The 17135-nt window shown below is 46.0% G+C and overlaps 1 protein-coding gene across 2 annotated transcripts in view; it reads right to left on the bottom strand.

Moving 5' to 3' along the window:
* sema3bl (sema domain, immunoglobulin domain (Ig), short basic domain, secreted, (semaphorin) 3bl) overlaps positions 1-16888 on the bottom strand; it is a 196309-nt gene extending 179421 nt beyond the window's left edge. Inside the window, exon 1 of one of the 2 annotated variants that reach the window (XM_072581859.1) lies at positions 16510-16888. In XM_072581859.1, coding sequence (XP_072437960.1) covers positions 16510-16630 — 121 coding nt within the window. In that variant the 5' untranslated portion in view covers positions 16631-16888. The remainder of the gene's footprint in view (positions 1-16509) is intronic. The other variant, XM_072581858.1, reaches the window with a different exon arrangement.
* Positions 16889-17135: the final 247 nt, after the last annotated feature.

The raw sequence follows: 17135 nt of genomic DNA, 5'->3' as shown, positions 1-17135 counted from the left end.
CTTTGCAGTTGTAGCGATGATGGAACCGTTAGCGTTAGCTGTCACTCCAGCTGTGGAACTGACAAACTCTGGGGATTCCCACAGTCACAGTTAAACATCGACAGTCCACAGGGTATGCTGTTAAAGTTCATGCAGATGGAAATCTTTCAAACTCACAAAAACAATCGTGTACTTCTACCTTTGCACTATCAGTGTTTCCTTAAAAAAATCTTGATAAAAGCCGTGCCTGATTACAGGATGTGTACCTAGGTATTCATTAGCACTGAGCCCATGATTAGATCATAGCAGCCCCTCTGACCTAATAAATCTATTTTTAAATTTGGAGCATGTCCAACATCTCAGCATTACTTCAGCTGACATCTAGGGGGAGTCAATGGCTTTCGTAATCTAGCTAACCCCAACTAATGCTTTGAGAGAAGGGCACAAATCCCACCATGGCAGCTGGTGAAATTTGAGTTTATAAATCTCTCGTATAAGGCTAGTTTTAGTGTTGGTGCCACGAATCTCCCATTGACTTTAATGAAAATCCCTTTTGGCTCATACGTTCTTCAGGGAAGAAAATCTACCAAATGATATCCAGTCTGTTGTTATGGACTGGAGTCACGTGTCAGTTGATGTGGTCAACTCTTAATGAACTTAGGAAGCCAAATCAGTTCAAGAGCACTGAGGGGAGGGAGCTAAATAATATCCAACCCATGAAAGAATTGAATAAAAATCCACAAAGCCATGTATGTCCCAATATTTACTTGGTCTGTAAAGTTATTTAAAAAGTGAAGGATCATTAGGGCATTTTACATCTTGGTTTGTTGACTGTAGAATCTTAAATAGGATTGGCTACTTAGCTTCTTTGATGACATCCCTATTGTTGGATACCTTGAGATTCTATATAGCTGGCTTCAGGTTAAATCTAGCATTGGAAAATGTTTTTTAAAATAGATAAACTGGGGGGAGCTTTCAGCTCAGAGAGCAGTTTTACTCTGCTGTCAGTAAAATTGGAGCCATTAGGAGTTGAAATTCATTCTGATAAATATATTGGAGGTAGATATCAAAAGGACCTTCAAAAGGGAATTGAATAAATATTCCAGTCAGAACATTTTGAGAGACTAAAGGAAAAGAGAACTGGAATGGGATAAATTGTGTCAGCTCTCTCAAAGAGCTATCTCAGCTGAAATGAGCCAAATGGCCTCCTCCTGTGTTGAATGACTCCATATAATGTGGCAGGCAAAGTAAACTTAAATTTAGAGCTAGCAGTTCAGGAGGGAAATCAGTTCTCCTGTCTACATGGGATGAACAGCAGAAAGCTGGAACTCTTCTCTGGCACACTGTAGATGCTGGTGGCTGTGGAAGGGAGGAGTAGGGAATGTCACACATCTCCTGCTGGAATGTGCCATTGTGAAGAAGATCCAGAGAGAGATGCAGTGGAGTTTGTCATGGTTCATCCCCAGCAGCTCCGTGACAAAAGTCACTGTGCTCCATGGGGTGTTCTCACTGAGACAAACATCGATGGTGCCTGGAGCACCGTCAGCTCAGTGAAAGAAGCTTTTTGGTCTGTCCAAATCTTGGTCTTCCAATGCAAGGAATTGACCTTGACCAAGTGTTGCAGACTGATATCTTCCAAGGTCCAGGACTACATACTGAGGGATGCACTAAAGCTTGGAGCAGCTGCCACTAAGGCATGGTGGGGAAAGACCACGATCTGAGGTCTTTCTGCTGAAGTTAAATGGGGGTCCATTCGGCTATCAGACCTTCCTACTGCCTCAAATCAAGTAAATATAATCTTACACAGATAAAAAAATGCCTTGGGTTTGCTTCCTGGATAGGGTCAAACTCCAATGTTTGTTTTGCTTCTTCATGTACTCCAGAACCAACTGCTTTGGTGACTGTGCAGATAAAAATATTTTTATGTATATAAAGTACATTTTTAAAATTAGAAAAGAAAACGGTAGATGTTGTGTAATTAGAGAGTTCAAGATTGAAATTGATACATTTTTGTTAGATGCAGGTATTAAAAAGGGATGTAGCAGCTAAGTCAGGTAGAGTTTGGGTCAAGATCAGTTATAACCTACCTAAATGACCAAGCAGGGCAGGGGGACTAAATAATCTAGCTCCTCTTAATGTCCCTTCCTTAAAATTAATGTTTGTTGGGATACACCTCCTTGGGTGCTAATGAGTTCCTGTACCTCCTGTCTAGTCAGTCTACACCTCTGAACTGTAAGCAGCATCAAACCTGATCATCATAAGAAGACAGCATAAGAAACAGAAGCAGGAGTAGGCCATTTGGCCCATCAAGCCTGCTCCACCATTCAATAAGATCATGGCTGACCATGGACCCAGCTCCACTTACCCAACCGCTCACCATATCCCTTAAATTCCTTTACTGTTTAAAAATTTATCTGTGCCTTTAAAACATTCATTGAGGCAGCCTCAGCTGCTTCACTGGGCAGGGAATTCCACAGATTCACAACCCTCTGGGTGAAGAAGTTCCCCCTCAACTCAGTCCTAAATCTGCTCCCCCTGAGGCTGTGCCCCCTAGATCTAGTGACCATCATGTGAACCAACATTCTCACACTCTCAAACAAATGGCTGCCACTGTTTCCCTACCCTCCACCAACGCAGCAGTATCAAGTTAATTTAGCATCAACCACATGTTGAATTTGGTCTGTCAGAGCTGCTGATCCATGGAGCCCTCATTCCCCAATACTCACTGTCAACATGACTGAGTACATTTCGATCTGCTCTGGATTAGACTGTGTTGCAATTGTTTGTTGGAACATATCCCTGTGCACAGATGTACGAATCCCTTTAGAGACTCGACATGGAGTGTAAAGTTCTGACACATTTTCTTCCCCTGGTGCTAATGAAAACTGTGAGCAGGTGCTTTCCTGGATTTCTGCTACATATGGTATGGGGAGGGAAGCAGGGAGGTTGCTATGACAAGGACGAAGCTGGTCTTTGCCAGTCACAATTGGAAAAGAAAGCTACTGCATTCACGATGATCCATCTCACCCCCATAAAATACGCCTAATGGTCAGAGCTGTGTTGGCATTTTGTTCAGGGCCCTACTCAGCAGGAGTGTGCACATTTGTGCCCTGCCCATTAGTGCCAGCACAATGCCTGATCATTTCTCATATCTTGTGTCTGTTACATGATTGGTACATGAAGCAACTGGGGGAGATCTTCAGGTGTGGATGGCGCTCTGCAAATGCAAGGTGTTAAAAACAATGACTGCAGATGCTGGAAACCAGATTTTGGATTAGTGGTGCTGGAAGAGCACAGCAGTTCAGGCAGCATCCAAGGAGCAGCAAAAACGACGTTTCGGGCAAAAGCCCTTCATCAGGAATAAAGGCAGTGAGCCTGAAGCATGGAGAGATAAGCTAGAGGAGGGTGGGGGTGGGGAGAGAGTAGCATAGAGTACAATAGGTGAGTGGGGGAGGGGATGAAGGTGATAGGTCAGGGAGGAGAGGGTGGAGTGGATAGGTGGAAAAGGAGATAGGCAGGTAGGACAAGTCCGGACAAGTCATGGGGACAGTGCTGAGCTGGAAGTTTGGAACTAGGGTGAGGTGGGGGAAGGGGAAATGAGGAAACTGTTGAAGTCCACATTGATGCCCTGGGGTTGACGTGTTCCGAGGCGGAAGATGAGGTGTTCTTCCTCCAGGTGTCTGGTGGTGAGGGAGCGGTGCTGAAGGAGGCCCAGGACCTCCATGTCCTCGGCAGAGTGGGAGGGGGATTTGAAATGTTGGGCCACAGGGCGGTGTGGTTGATTGGTGCGGGTGTCCCAGAGATGTTCCCTAAAGCGCTCTGCTAGGAGGTGCCCAGTCTCCCCAATGTAGAGGAGACCGCACCGGGAGCAATGGATACAATAAATGATATTAGTGGATGTGCAGGTAAAACTTTGATGGATGTGGAAGGCTCCTTTAGGGCCTTGGATAGAGGTGAGGGAGGAGGTGTGGGCACAGGTTTTGCAGTTCCTGCGGTGGCAGAGGAAGGTGCCAGGATGGGAGGGTGGGTTGTAGGGGGGCTTGGACCTGACCAGGTAGTCACGGAGGGAACGGTCTTTGCGAAAGGCAGAAAGGGGTGGGGAGGGAAATATATACCTGGTAGTGGGGTCTTTTTGGAGGTGGCGGAAATGTCGGCGGATGATTTGGTTTATGTGAAGGTTGGTAGGGTCGAAGGTGTGCACCGGGGCGTTCTGTCCTTGTTATGGTTGGAGGGGTGGGGTCTGAGGGCGGAGGTGCGGGATGTGGACGAGATGCGTTGGAGGGCATCTTTAACCACGTGGGAAGGGAATTTGCGGTCTCTAAAGAAGGAGGCCATCTGGTGTGTTCTGTAGTGGAACTGGTCCTCCTGGGAGCAGATACGGTGGAGGCGGAGGAATTGGGAATATGGGATGGCATTTTTGCAAGAGATAGGGTGTGAAGAGGTGTAATCCAGGTAGCTGTGGGAGTCGGTGGGCTTGTAAAAAATGTCAGTGTCAAGTCGGTCGTCATTAATGGAGATGGAGAGGTCTAGGAAGGGGAGGGAGGTGTCAGAGATGGTCCAGGTAAATTTAAGGTCAGGGTGGAATGTGTTGGTGAAGTTGATGAATTGCTCAACCTCCTCGCGGGAGCACGAGGTGGCACCAATGCAGTCATCAATGTAGCGGAGGAAAAGGTGGGGAGTGGTGCCGGTGTAATTACGGAAGATCAACTGTTCTACATAGCCAACAAAGTTAGGCATAGCTGGGGCCCATACGTGTGCCCATGGCTACCCCTTTGGTCTGGAGGAAGTGGGAGGATTCGAAGGAGAAATTGTTAAGGGTGAGGACCAGTTCGGCCAAACGAATGTGAGTGTTGGTGGAAGGGTACTGTTGGGGACGTCTGGAGAGGAAAAAACGGAGGGCTTGGAGGCCTTGGTCATGGCAGATGGAGGTGTAGAGGGATTGGATATCCATGGTGAAGATGAGGCGTTGGGGGCAGGGGAAACGGAAGTTTTGGAGGAGGTGGAGGGCATGGGTGGTGTCTCGAATGAAAGGGGAAATTCCTGGACTAGAGGGGATAGGACAGTGTCAAGATAGGTAGAGATGAGTTCAGTGGGGCAGGAGCATGTTGTTGTGCAGTGCTGCATCTTATGTCAGCATCCAGGGAATGTTGGGTAAACATTGGTCAAGCTGGCAAAAGTGAACACCTTTTTATAGGATTGTTCATTTGTTGGAGAAATGGGGACCCGCTGATGCACCAACAGGAAAACAATGATGACAATTCAGTCATGTCTGAATGGTCATAAAGTGCCTTGAGATGTCCTGGGTCACTGCAAAGAGGACAGAGGTACAGGGCAGTGGCACCCCCAAATATTGCCTTGATATAGCACCTTTCAGGACCAGAGAACATCTCTAAGTACTTAACGGCCATTCAAACACAACTGAATTATTGTCACTGTTGTGGTGTGGGAAACACTACAGCTAACGTTCACACATTAATGAATGACCAGATAATCTGGTTCCTCAATGATTTGGGGGACTACTCTGCCTTTTGAGATGGCATCGCAGGATTCTTCTACTTCTACCCAGGAGGGCAGCTGAGGCCCAAGTTTAATATCTTATTCACTTTCAACAATGCAGCACTCCCTCAGCACTGCGCTAGAATACAGTCCTGTCCCACTTTTCTCTAACCTGTTTATCAGTATAAAACACACTTTCTTTGTTCCCTAATCTTCCCTTTGTGTTTCAAAAGAAAAAGCAGTTAGAAGAAGCCTCAATTTCTTGCAGTAGGAGTTGTGCACCGTGCCGTGTCATACAATGTGGGTCGCATTTGCAAGTACTGATGTTTACGAAGTTAAGGAAGGTAACTATCCCACCTCATGAACAGCAGGATGTTGCTGTATTAGCCAATGCACTTCCTGTAACCACAACCTCCAGACGAACAGCTGATTGTGTCACTGACTGAGCCACAGCTGACAGCAGTTGAGGGAGAGTTTGACCAGAAATTGGTTCCCCAGAAGAGGCAATCACACGTTGCTTTAGTGTGGGATACAATTTAACACCAAGAGCTTCTCTTTCTCATAGCTGCAATTATGTAACTGCTCAGAACCAGATTAGGGAATTCCGTCCCAGGATGGAGATTATAAGGAGACGGATCTGCTGAGAACAACATTGTATCCAGCTGTTGTTCCTTTATTGTTCAGTCCTGATGTTTGCAGACCCTAAAACCCATAGAACATTAGAACAATGCTCCAGGGAGCCACAACAATTTCACATTATATCAAACATCCTGTAATCACAGGACTGCAGCAGTAAGGTGCACATCAGAACATATTTTAGTTGGTCTTCAATTAGGAAGTCTTACAAACATATGCTATGCCCCAGAAATAATGGGAGAGTGGTAACAAAGCGCAACTGGAATACGGACCAGAAAAACTGGCGATTAAATGTTCTTGCCATTAATGTTGATTTTCTCAAGAATGTACATTACGCTACCTCAACAGAACAGACCGTGTAACAGAATGTTACTTATATATCCGCATCCTTATATATCCTTTGAGGCGGCACGGTGGCACAGTGGTTAGCACTGCTGCTTCACAGCGCCAGAGACCTGGGTTCAATTCCTGCCTCAGGCGACTGACTGTGTGGAGTTTGCACATTCTCCCCGTGTCTGCGTGGGTTTCCTCCGGGTGCTCCGGTTTCCTCCCACACTCCAAAGATGTGCAGGTCAGGTGAAATGGCCATGCTAAATTGCCCGTAGTGTTAGGTAAGGGGTAGGTGTAGGGGTATGGGTGGGTTGCGCTTCGGCGGGGCGGTGTGGACTTGTTGGGCCGAAGGGCCTGTTTCCACACTGTAAGTAATCTAATCTAATCTAAAGTCAGAGGCCTACAGCATGGAAACAGGTCCTTCAGCACAACTTGTCTATGCTGCCCAGTTTTCACATTCAAATAAGCCCCATTTGCCTGCATTTGGTCTATATCCCTCCATACCTATCCCATCGGAGTACCTGTCTAAATATTTCTTAAATGATAAAACTGCATTCAATTCCACCTCTTCCAGCTTGTTCCACACACTCACCACCCTGTGTGTGAAACAATTGCCCCTCTGGACCCTTTTGTATTTCTCCCCTTTATATGAAACCTATGCCCTCTAGTTTTAGCCTCCCCTCCAATGGGGAAAAGCTGTTGGCCAAGTATCCTATACCATAACCATTAAGTGCTGCTGTTCGATCATAGAACACAGAACCATAAGAGGTCATTCAGCCCATCATGTCTGTGTTGACCATTATACTATTTTAAACTAATCCTATTTGCCTGCACATGCTCTGCATTGCTCCATTCCTTGCCTGTTCATGTATCTGTTTAAATGTCCTCTAAACTTTGCAAACATTTCTGTTTCTCCCACCTCCTTTGACAGCATATTCCAGGCATATACCACACTCTAAATAACTTACCTCGCTTATCTTAGCAAAAATAATCCAAATTTGTTCAACCTATCTTTATAGCTATTACACTCCAAACCAGACAACATCTCAGTAAACCTCAAGTAGTGGCAGTGGTACGTTACTGGGTATTGTGGACCGTTGCATTATTAAGATCATTAATATAGTCAATGTTACTGCTGGTTCAGATCACTGTAATATAGAGAGCAACTGAGATGTCAACTAATGACCATTCAGTAAAGAATTGGATCACTCTATCAATTTCAGACAGTGGATTGGTTACTGCATCTTAAACATTGGACATGGCTAAGGAATTTAGTTGTAGGCACTGGGTAAATAGTCTGTCATGCAAATGGGGATGGGAGGTAGGTGGATGAATAGGGGAATCAAGGAGAGGGGGGCCCAAGTTCATATATATCTACCACTGGCAGTTATTACATGGAAAGTTGGTGTATGTCTGCAGAGGATGGCAAGTGAATCAGTCTGACCAAGATGGTGGTTGAGTAGGATGCTCCAACTGGAGCTTATCCTCTCTGCCTGTTCCATTTTCTTTTCCCTCTTAGTGCTTTTCTTTTTTAAAAAAAGCTTTTCTTCTGACTTTCATTAGGTGGTAACTCTCCAGCAGTGATTCCCAGCCTGGCGCAGTGGCCTGTTGGCATGGTGACCTCCTGGCCTACTGTACTCTATGTACTCCCAGCTTGACACTCTCTCAGCCTGGTATGGCATCCTCGGCCTGGCATAATGTCCTGATGTAATCTCCCAGCCTCCTGATCCTCCAGGTGAAGCTCAGCTGGATGTAGGGGGCATACAAAAGAATGATCTGGGAAGGTTCGAGAGAATGGCTTCTCCAGCCAAGAAGAAAACCACTCTGCAGCCACATTCGGAGAAAAAAAGCCCAGCCTCCAAATTGCTTCTGGTCAGGAATTTCTCTCCTTCTGTTCTTATTCCCCTGTCAGTCATTATTACACACACACACTTGGCACCAATACAAAAACTGCTAACGTTTCTATCAACTTTTGTTTCAAGCCAACACACACGACAGATCGGAATGTTACAGGATCAGGGTCCCATGGGTGCTGTAGGACAGTCCTGCCCACCACATCTGCAGAATCAATTCTATCACCTCATCTGTGAAAGTCATTATGCCATCTACAGGGAGTCGCAAACCTCATTTCAATGGTAGACTATTACAGGAAGAGCTTATCAGGCCTGTGAAGGTTTGCATTTCGCAATGGCCCACAGGGAGGCAATCTCCCATCCAAAGTAATAATTAAGGAAGAAAAATATAGCCTGAAGACCTTCCAAACTGACAAAATATCACACACACTCAGATTCACACTTCAGGCATTGCCTTTGTCTTGCTTATTCATAGGATGGGACTGTGTTAGATGAGTCAGAATTTATCCCTTACCCCTGACTATCCTTGAGGAGCTGGCATTGAGCTACCCTGCTTGAACGGCTCCAGTGCTCGGCACACTGACTCAATAGTTAGCACTGCTGCCTCACAGCACCAGGGACCTGGGTTCGATCCTAGCCATGGGGGACTGTCTGTGTGGAATTTGCACATTCTCCCAGTGTCTGCATGGATTTCCTCCAGATAGTCCAGTTTCCTCCCACAGTCAAAAAATGTGCAGATTAGGTGGACTGACCACGCTAAATTGCCCACAGTGTCCAAGGATGTGCAATATAAGAGGATTACCAATGGGAAATGTGGTGTTATGGGGACAGTTTGGTCTTTGGAGAGTCAGGACACACTTGATACACCGAATGGCCTCTATCTTCACATCAGAGTGTAGGGACACCCACACTTCAAAGTTTGTGAGAAGATTTGTAGCTCAGGTGCTCGTTGTTGTGGTTCTGTTCGCCGAGCTGGGAATTTGTCTTGCAAACGTTTCGTCCCCTGTCTAGGTGACATCCTCAGTGCTTGGGAGCCTCCTGTGAAGTGCTTCTGTGCTGGAGTTTCACCGGAAGCGGCAGAGACAGGCCACTATAAATGCCGGAGGAAACAGCACAGAAGCGCTTCACAGGAGGCTCCCAAGCACTGAGGATGTCACCTAGACAGGGGACGAAACGTCTGCAACACAAATTCCCAGCTCGGCGAACAGAACCACAACACCCACACTGTTGTCAGGAAGAACACACCAGGATTTTGACCCAGCGACAATAAAGAAACAGTGATATATTTTCAAGCCAGGATGGCACATGGTTTGGAGAGGAAACTTGCAGATGTCTCACGTCTGTCATCTGCAAGGTGTTAGAAAGGATTCTGAGGGATAGGATTTATGACCAGCTGGAAGAGCATGGCTTGATTAAGTGCAGTCAGCAGGGCTTTGTGAGGGGCAGGTCATGCCTCACAAACCTTATTGAGTTCTTTGAGGATGTTACAAGTTGATGAGGGTTGAGCGGTGGATGTGGTGTATATGGATTTCAGCAAGGCATTTGATAAGGGTCCCCATGGTAGGCTGGTTCAGAAGGTCAGGAGGATTGGGATACAGGGAAATTTAGCTGTCTGGATACAGAATTGGCTGGTCGACAGAAGACAGCGAGTGGTAGTGGAAGAAAAGTATTCTGCCTGGAAGTCAGTGGTGAGTGGTGTTCCACAGGGCTCGTGCTTGGGACTCTACTCTTTGTAATTTTTATTAATGACTTGGATGAGTAGATTGAAGGATGGGTTAGCAAGTTTGCAGACAACACAAAGGTTGGAGGTGTCATTGACAGTATAGAGGGCTGTTGTAGGCTTCAGCGGGACATTGACAGGATGCAGAGATGGGCTGAGAGGTGGCAGATGGAGTTCAACCTGGATAAACGCAAAGTGATACATTTTGGAAGGTCAAATGTAGAAGTTGAGTACAGGATTAAAGACAGGATTCTTGGTGCTGTGGAGGGACAGCGGGATCTTGGTGTGCAGGTACATAGGTCCCTTAAAATGGCCACCCAAGTGGACAAGGTTATTAAGAAGGCATATGGTGTTTTGACTTTCATGAACAGGGGGATTGAGTTTAAGAGCCGTGAGATCTTGTTGCAGCTCTATAAAACTTTGGTTAGACTGCACTTGGAATACTGTGTCCAGTTCTGGACACCCTATTATAGGAAAGATGTGGATGCTTTGGAGAGGGTTCAGAGAAGATTTACCAGGATGCTGCCTGGAATGGAAGGCTTATCTTACAAAGAGTGGTTGACTGAGCTCGGACTTTTTCATTGGAAAAAAAGAAGTAAGAGAGGTGACCTAATTGAGGTGTACAAGATAATGAGAGGCATAAATAGAGTTGATAGCCAGAGACATTTCCCCAGGGCAGAAATTGTTAACACAAGGGGTCATAGTTTTAAGCTGTTTGGCGGAAAGTATAGAGGGGATGTCAGAGGCGGGTTCTTTATGCAGAGATTTGTGAGAGCATGGAATGCGTTGCCAGCAGCAGTTGTGGAAGCGAGGTCATTGGGGATATTTAAGAGACTACTGGACATGCATATGGTCACTGAAATTTGAAGGTTCGTACATTAGGCTTACATTACATGAGGATCAATGATCAGCACAACATAGTGACTGAAGGGCCTGTTCTGTGCTGTACTATTCTATGTTCTATATTGTATGTTCTGATCCATCTGCTGCACCATGCCTTTGGAGGTGGTAGAATCAGAGGTTTAGAAAGTGTTGTTGAAGGAGCCTTGGGGAGTTGCTGCAGTGCATCTCGTACAACACAGTGTTGGTGGTGAAGGGAGTGGATTCCAAAATGTGGGGATAGGGTGTCAATCAAGCAGATAGGAGCAAGCTTCTGGTGTGTTGGAGCTGCGCCGATTGAGTAAGTGGGTATTAACCAATGATCATTTCATTGGTTATGGCACACCACCTCCCCAGACCAGATCAGAAGGTGAAGAGTCTCTTCCTTCAATTTGACCATTGATATTTGAACTGCCAGCCAACCTGCTTTCTTTCCCATATGATTTCTTAAAAATGTAAAATTAATGAACAGCAAGTTTTTATTGGATGCCCCCTAAGGTTGACATCCGGGTGTCTGATCGCTGCAGTTTGAGAAATCGGCTGTTAATTCCTGGGCACCCCCAGGGCAATCCTGCAGGGTTGACAAACTTATTCACCCACTCCTCCTTCACCCACTTCTGCCAGCCTCTGCTAGCTGTATCTCCCAGCTCTTGCCCTGCAGTTCTCTGACTTCGGTCTCCCGTGTTTCTCTCGACAACTCTGCCTCTTGATTGTGGCAGGATTTGTTGCTATCTTGGCAATTTGCTTTCCTAAGAGGGCCTCCTAAAACCCCCTCCCCCCCAAATTATAATGCCTGCTCCTCGTTAACATTAGATCTTGGGTTAATCGCCTGCCTTTGCTTTTCCATTGCTAACGTGTGCGCCTGTAGGAGAGTCTTTTACTGTGTCATCCCACTCCGGAAAGCCAAGTACTGTATAAGAGGGCTGACATTCTCAGCACAGCACTGAAACACTGCTTCGCTGTGGGAGAGCTAACATTTGGACAAGATAAAGTGACGCTCTGTCTGTCCTTTCGAGTGGATGTAAAAGATCCCACAGAACAATTCAAGGGTCATCCATGCACAATCAGATTGCTATGTCTGTTCACAAATCCCCTCCAAAATAATTCATCGTTCCTTAAGTGCTTTGGAGCTGTTATGACAGGTTTGATAATGGCACTGTATAAATCACTGACTTTATCGAACAGAATTAAAGCCACTGGTGTAACTCATTCCCCACAGCAGCCTGGAAGCTGATCCATTCAAAAGCAAAATTATTTTGGGAGACAGTTTGAAATATCACGGGCAAGTACAGCACGTCCAGGGGGAATAAGATGATTGAGCACTTATGGTTCCCCAAAGCTGTACAGCACTGGGAGTTTGCCATTTCTGGGTCCTCAGTATAAAGAAAGAGTTTGACTTAAAGCAGAATCTTTCGGGATGTTCTGACGCACTTTACAGTCAATGGTGTAGCTTTCAAGTATTGGTGGGCGGCACGGTGGTAGTGGGTGGCACGGTGGCACAGTGGTTAGCACTGCTGCCTCACAGTGCCAGAGACCTGGGTTCAGTTCCCGCCTCAGGCGACTGACTGTGTGGAGTTTGCACATTCTCCCCGTGTCTGCGTGGGTTTCCTTCGGGTGCTCCAGTTTCCTCCCACACTCCAAAGATGTGCAGGTCAGGTGGATTGGCCATGCTAAATTGCCTGTAGTGTTAGATAAATGTAGGGATATGGGTGGGTTGTGCTTCGGCGGGTCGGTGTGGACTTGTTGGGCCGAAGGGCCTGTTTCCACATTGTAAGTAATCTAATCTAATCCAAAAGAAGGGTACGGGTTGTACTGCCTGGAAGTGTGCTGGAGGCAGATTCATTTGAGGCATTGGATGGTCATTTGGATAGAAATAGTATGCAAGAATATGGAGATAAAACAGGAGACTGGTACTAGACTATGATACCCATTTGAAGAGCTAGTGCAGACACAATGGGCCAAATGGCCTCGTTCTACACCATAGAACTTCTGTGACCTAATCATTGCTGTAATGTATTGATTTTGGTGACACTTTTCAGAGATGTTAGGACACACCTGAGTGGGAGGTCGGCCTTGAATCTTCTGGTCTAGAGGTAGAGGCACTGCCACCAGACCATTAAATTCTTGTATCACAAGTTAAAAATAATTCCAAGACAGGCTGGCATAATGGTAACATTACTAGATTTGTAATTTAGGTTAATATTCTGGGGGCAACAGTTCAAATCCTACCATAGCATTATGGGTGCATTAGCTCTTCAAACAGGCATCATAGTCTACATGGGCAGCTCAGTGGTTAGCACTGCTGCCTCAGTGCCAGGGACCCAGGTTTGATTCCACCCTTGGGTGACCGTGTGTGGAGTTTGCACATTCCTCCTCCCCCCCGTATCTGCATGGGTTTCATCTGGGTGCTCTGGTTTCTGTCCACAGTCCAAAGATGCGCAGGTTTGGGTGATTAGGCCATGCTAATTTGCCCCTAGTGTTCAGGGATGGGTAGGCTAGGTGCACAAGTCAGGGGAAAAATGTGAAAATAACACGGTAAAGGAATGGGTCTGGGTGAGATTCTCTTCAGAGGGTCGGTGTGGACATGTTGGGTCAAATGGCCTGTTTCTACACTGTAGGGATTCTACTATTGTAGTTGGTGAAATTTGAATTCAATCTGGGATCGAAAGATAGGCCGTGTGGAAATTAAAAGACAGTTAAAAATTTCTGTTCAATTCACAAATGCCTTATGGGGAGTAAACCTGCCTGCCCCTTACTTGATGTGGTCTACAAGAGAGTCCACACCCACAGTAACGTGACTGACAATTATCTACCTCTGAAATGGCCTCAGCAGGGCTGTTGACACATAAGGAATTCTCAAGGGGCTTGACAGGGCAAATGCTGAGGGGATGGTTTTCCCTCATTGGAAAATCTAGAGCCAGACGGCAGACTCCCAGAAGAAAGGGGGTCCGATTTAAGACTGAGACCAGGGGGATTTTTTCTCTCAGAGAGTTGAGAGTTTCTGGAACTCCTTATCACAGAGAGCTGGGGGGGGGGGGGGGGGAGTTCTTGTCTATATTTAACACTGAGATGGATAGACCCTTGATCAGGCAAAAAAGTGAGGACTGCAGGTGTTGGAGATTAGAGTCAAGAGTGTGGTGCTGGAAAAGCACAGCAGGTCAGGCAGCATCTGAGGAGCAGGAGAATCGACATTTTGGGCAAACGTCCTTCATTCTTGATGAATGGCTTTTGCCCAAAACATTGACTCTCCTGCTCCTCAGATACTGCCTGACCTGTTGTGCTTCTCCAGCCCCGCACTCTCGACTAGATCCTTGATCAGTGAGGGAATCAAAGGGAAAGGGCAGGAAAGTGGATATGAGGAATGTTGGATCAGTCATGATCCTATTGAATGGTGGAGCAGGCTTAAGGGACTGGACAGCCTTATACTGTTCCTATTTCTTTTGGACTTACGGTCTTCTGGGCAATGAGTGCAGGCCTTGCCAGCAACATCCACATCCCATGGAAAGAATTAATAAGATCCTGGTTGCCATGGCTGCTCAACAACCCCACTTTCATTGGATTACTCAATTAGTAGGTAGAAGATTTAAAACAAGAGGCGGGCTTAAGTTTTTCTCTGAATCCTAATGTTCTTGCGTCAGACAGAAGTAGCCCTTGGCCAAGATTTGTCATCCTGCTCAGATTAACACAAATTATGAGGGCAAATCTGGCTGCAAGTCAATCACCGTCTGGCTGCATTTACTGAAAAGTCTGCCAAGCTTCGCAGTGTTGCTCAGTGAGAACACAGTCACAAAATAACACAAATTAGAATGGGCAAATGTGGCTTCAAGCCAGTGAAAGTCTTAGAGTGCCCAGGAACCTACAAACCCAGCATACAAAACCACTATTGGTAGGGCAGTAGGGAAGGAGGCCATTCAGGCTATTGTGTCTTGCCTAGCTCATTGACAAAGCTATCCTGTTAATCATTTCAAGTGTTCATTCAATCCCCCTTTTGAATGTGATTGCTTCCAACACTATCATACACAGGCGGGAGGCTGGGAGAACACAGCAGGCCAGGCAGCATCAGGAGGTGGAGAAGTCGACATTTCGGGTGTAACCCTTCTTCAGGGCTGGGGGTGGGTCACATCCGAAATGTCGACTTCTCCACCTCCTGATGCTGCCTGGCCTGCTGTGTTCTTCCAGCCTCCTGCCAACGTATTTCGGATTCCAGCATCTGCAGTTTTTTGTCTCCAACACTTTGTCAGACAGCATATTCCAGATATCATGTTAACGCCACCAAACTACTTGCACGTAATAAATGAATGCAGTTGAAATAAGAAACATCAGAGGCACTCAACGACCTGGTAACGGTCAACCTTGCACCCACTAACCCACCACTAAACAAAAAAAAATCTAAAATCAAAAGCAGAAACATGGGATAGAAATGGGCAGAAAACTGAAGGCAGGAACATGACAAGAGAGGCTAATTTCAGAGGTAGGAGCCTTCTGCAGTATTCAGGTGGGAAGCTCTGCTGACATCTGCAGCTGGATTGATGGGATCCAGATGTTAGCAGCTGTACAGAGACACACACAGAGACACACACAGAGACACACACAGAGACACACACACACACCCATCTTGCCTTTCTCTCTCCTCTCCTGCAGAAACGGGATAAACCCAGCTTACCCCTTGGGCATATTAAAGGGAGATTTTCCCCTTTTCAAACACCAGCCCATCCACTGCATATTTCCTGCACTTTTCCAGCAATTGATCTTTAAAAAACAAGATTAGTTCATTCTTCACCATACCCCTAGCAGCATTCCCTCCTGAGACACATATGCACAAAGGTTTGACCTCCCAGGGAATATCCATGCTCTATTGCATTATCTCCGAACTGATACTGTTAGACTGGGCTAAACTCGCCAAAACTCACTGGGCAATTATCAGTCATTCAAATTGGTACTCTGCAATGGCAAATCACAGCTCAGCCAAAGACCACGTCTCTTTAAGCCAAAGCCAGATATTGCTGGAGAAACTCAGCAGGTCTGACAGCATCGGTGGAGAGAAAGCAGATTTAACTTTTGGAGTCCAGTGACCCCCCAGTTCTGAAGAAAGGACAAAGTGTTACTGCTGCTCTCTTCATACAGATGCTACCAGACCTGCTGAGTTCCTCCAGCAAATTCTGTGTTTTTTTTATCCATAGATCTTTGTTTCAGTTTAGTTGCTTAAGCCAACCTGCACAATGACCAAAGGGTGAGACTGATCTATTTCATAAACAAAATGGAAAGGTAGGGACAAAAGACTTGTTCAAAAAAAAAGTGACAGTTCTAGCCAATTCACCAATCAATAATCGATGGAAAACATCCATTGACAACAGTGTCTTAGTCATATGCATCTTAGCACGGTTCATCTACAATTGATCAAACCAGCTGAATGCAGTACAAAAGATGCTACTGTCTTGATGAACCAGACTAAACAAACGCTTTCAGAACTGGCAATTCTCTTGAAATTCAGTCACAAGAGCGAACAACTTATAGTATTCAAAATCAGTGAATGACTTGGTGATTTTTTTTAAAGAAAAGTGTAGCTTTTGATTTTCAAAATACATTTCTGTATCCAAAAGTTAAATAGCTACATACCTTTGTAGGACAGTCGAAGTCTGGGAATGTTCATTTTAGCTCTCACATTCTGTAGATCAGTCAGACAGAAGAGCAGCAGGAGGCTACTGAGAGTTGGTGTCAGACAGAGTAAACCCTTCATTTTGCTTGTGACAGTTTTAAACAGTTCCAAAGTGACACCGTTGCCGGAGCAGTTCTTTCGCTGCTGCTGGTAAAACTGCCTTGAGATTTCTGAAAATCCTGGCAGGTGGCGAACTTAGGAGGAGAGAGGGACAGCAGCAGGAAAAGGGCCAGCAGAGTGGTCACCTCCGCCCTCCAAGAGGTTGCAGGGTTTCGATTTACCGCGGACCCCGCCGCTTTTCCCTGGGTCCGTATTGGTCCGAGTGAGGGAAAGCGTTTCTGGTGGGCTTTATATCCAGGGAGCTCCTCCTCGTCCCTCCACCCAGGGTCACGCCTCCCTCAGGCTCTGAAGAAACCAGTTTGTAACACAGTATAAAGCAAGCAGCTGTCAGCCAGGAACATCCTCCCCAATGTTCCTGCATTTGTGCTCTCATTAACCCTCTCAAGAAAACCTTTCTCTTTTTCAAAACATAAATGTAAAGAGAGAGGAAAAAGAGGGCAGGCAGATCTGATTCCTTTTGTTGGGG

Source organism: Chiloscyllium punctatum, chromosome 12, assembly GCF_047496795.1.
Source record: "Chiloscyllium punctatum isolate Juve2018m chromosome 12, sChiPun1.3, whole genome shotgun sequence".
NCBI lineage: Eukaryota > Metazoa > Chordata > Chondrichthyes > Orectolobiformes > Hemiscylliidae > Chiloscyllium > Chiloscyllium punctatum.
This window is presented reverse-complemented; position numbering and strand designations above follow the sequence as displayed.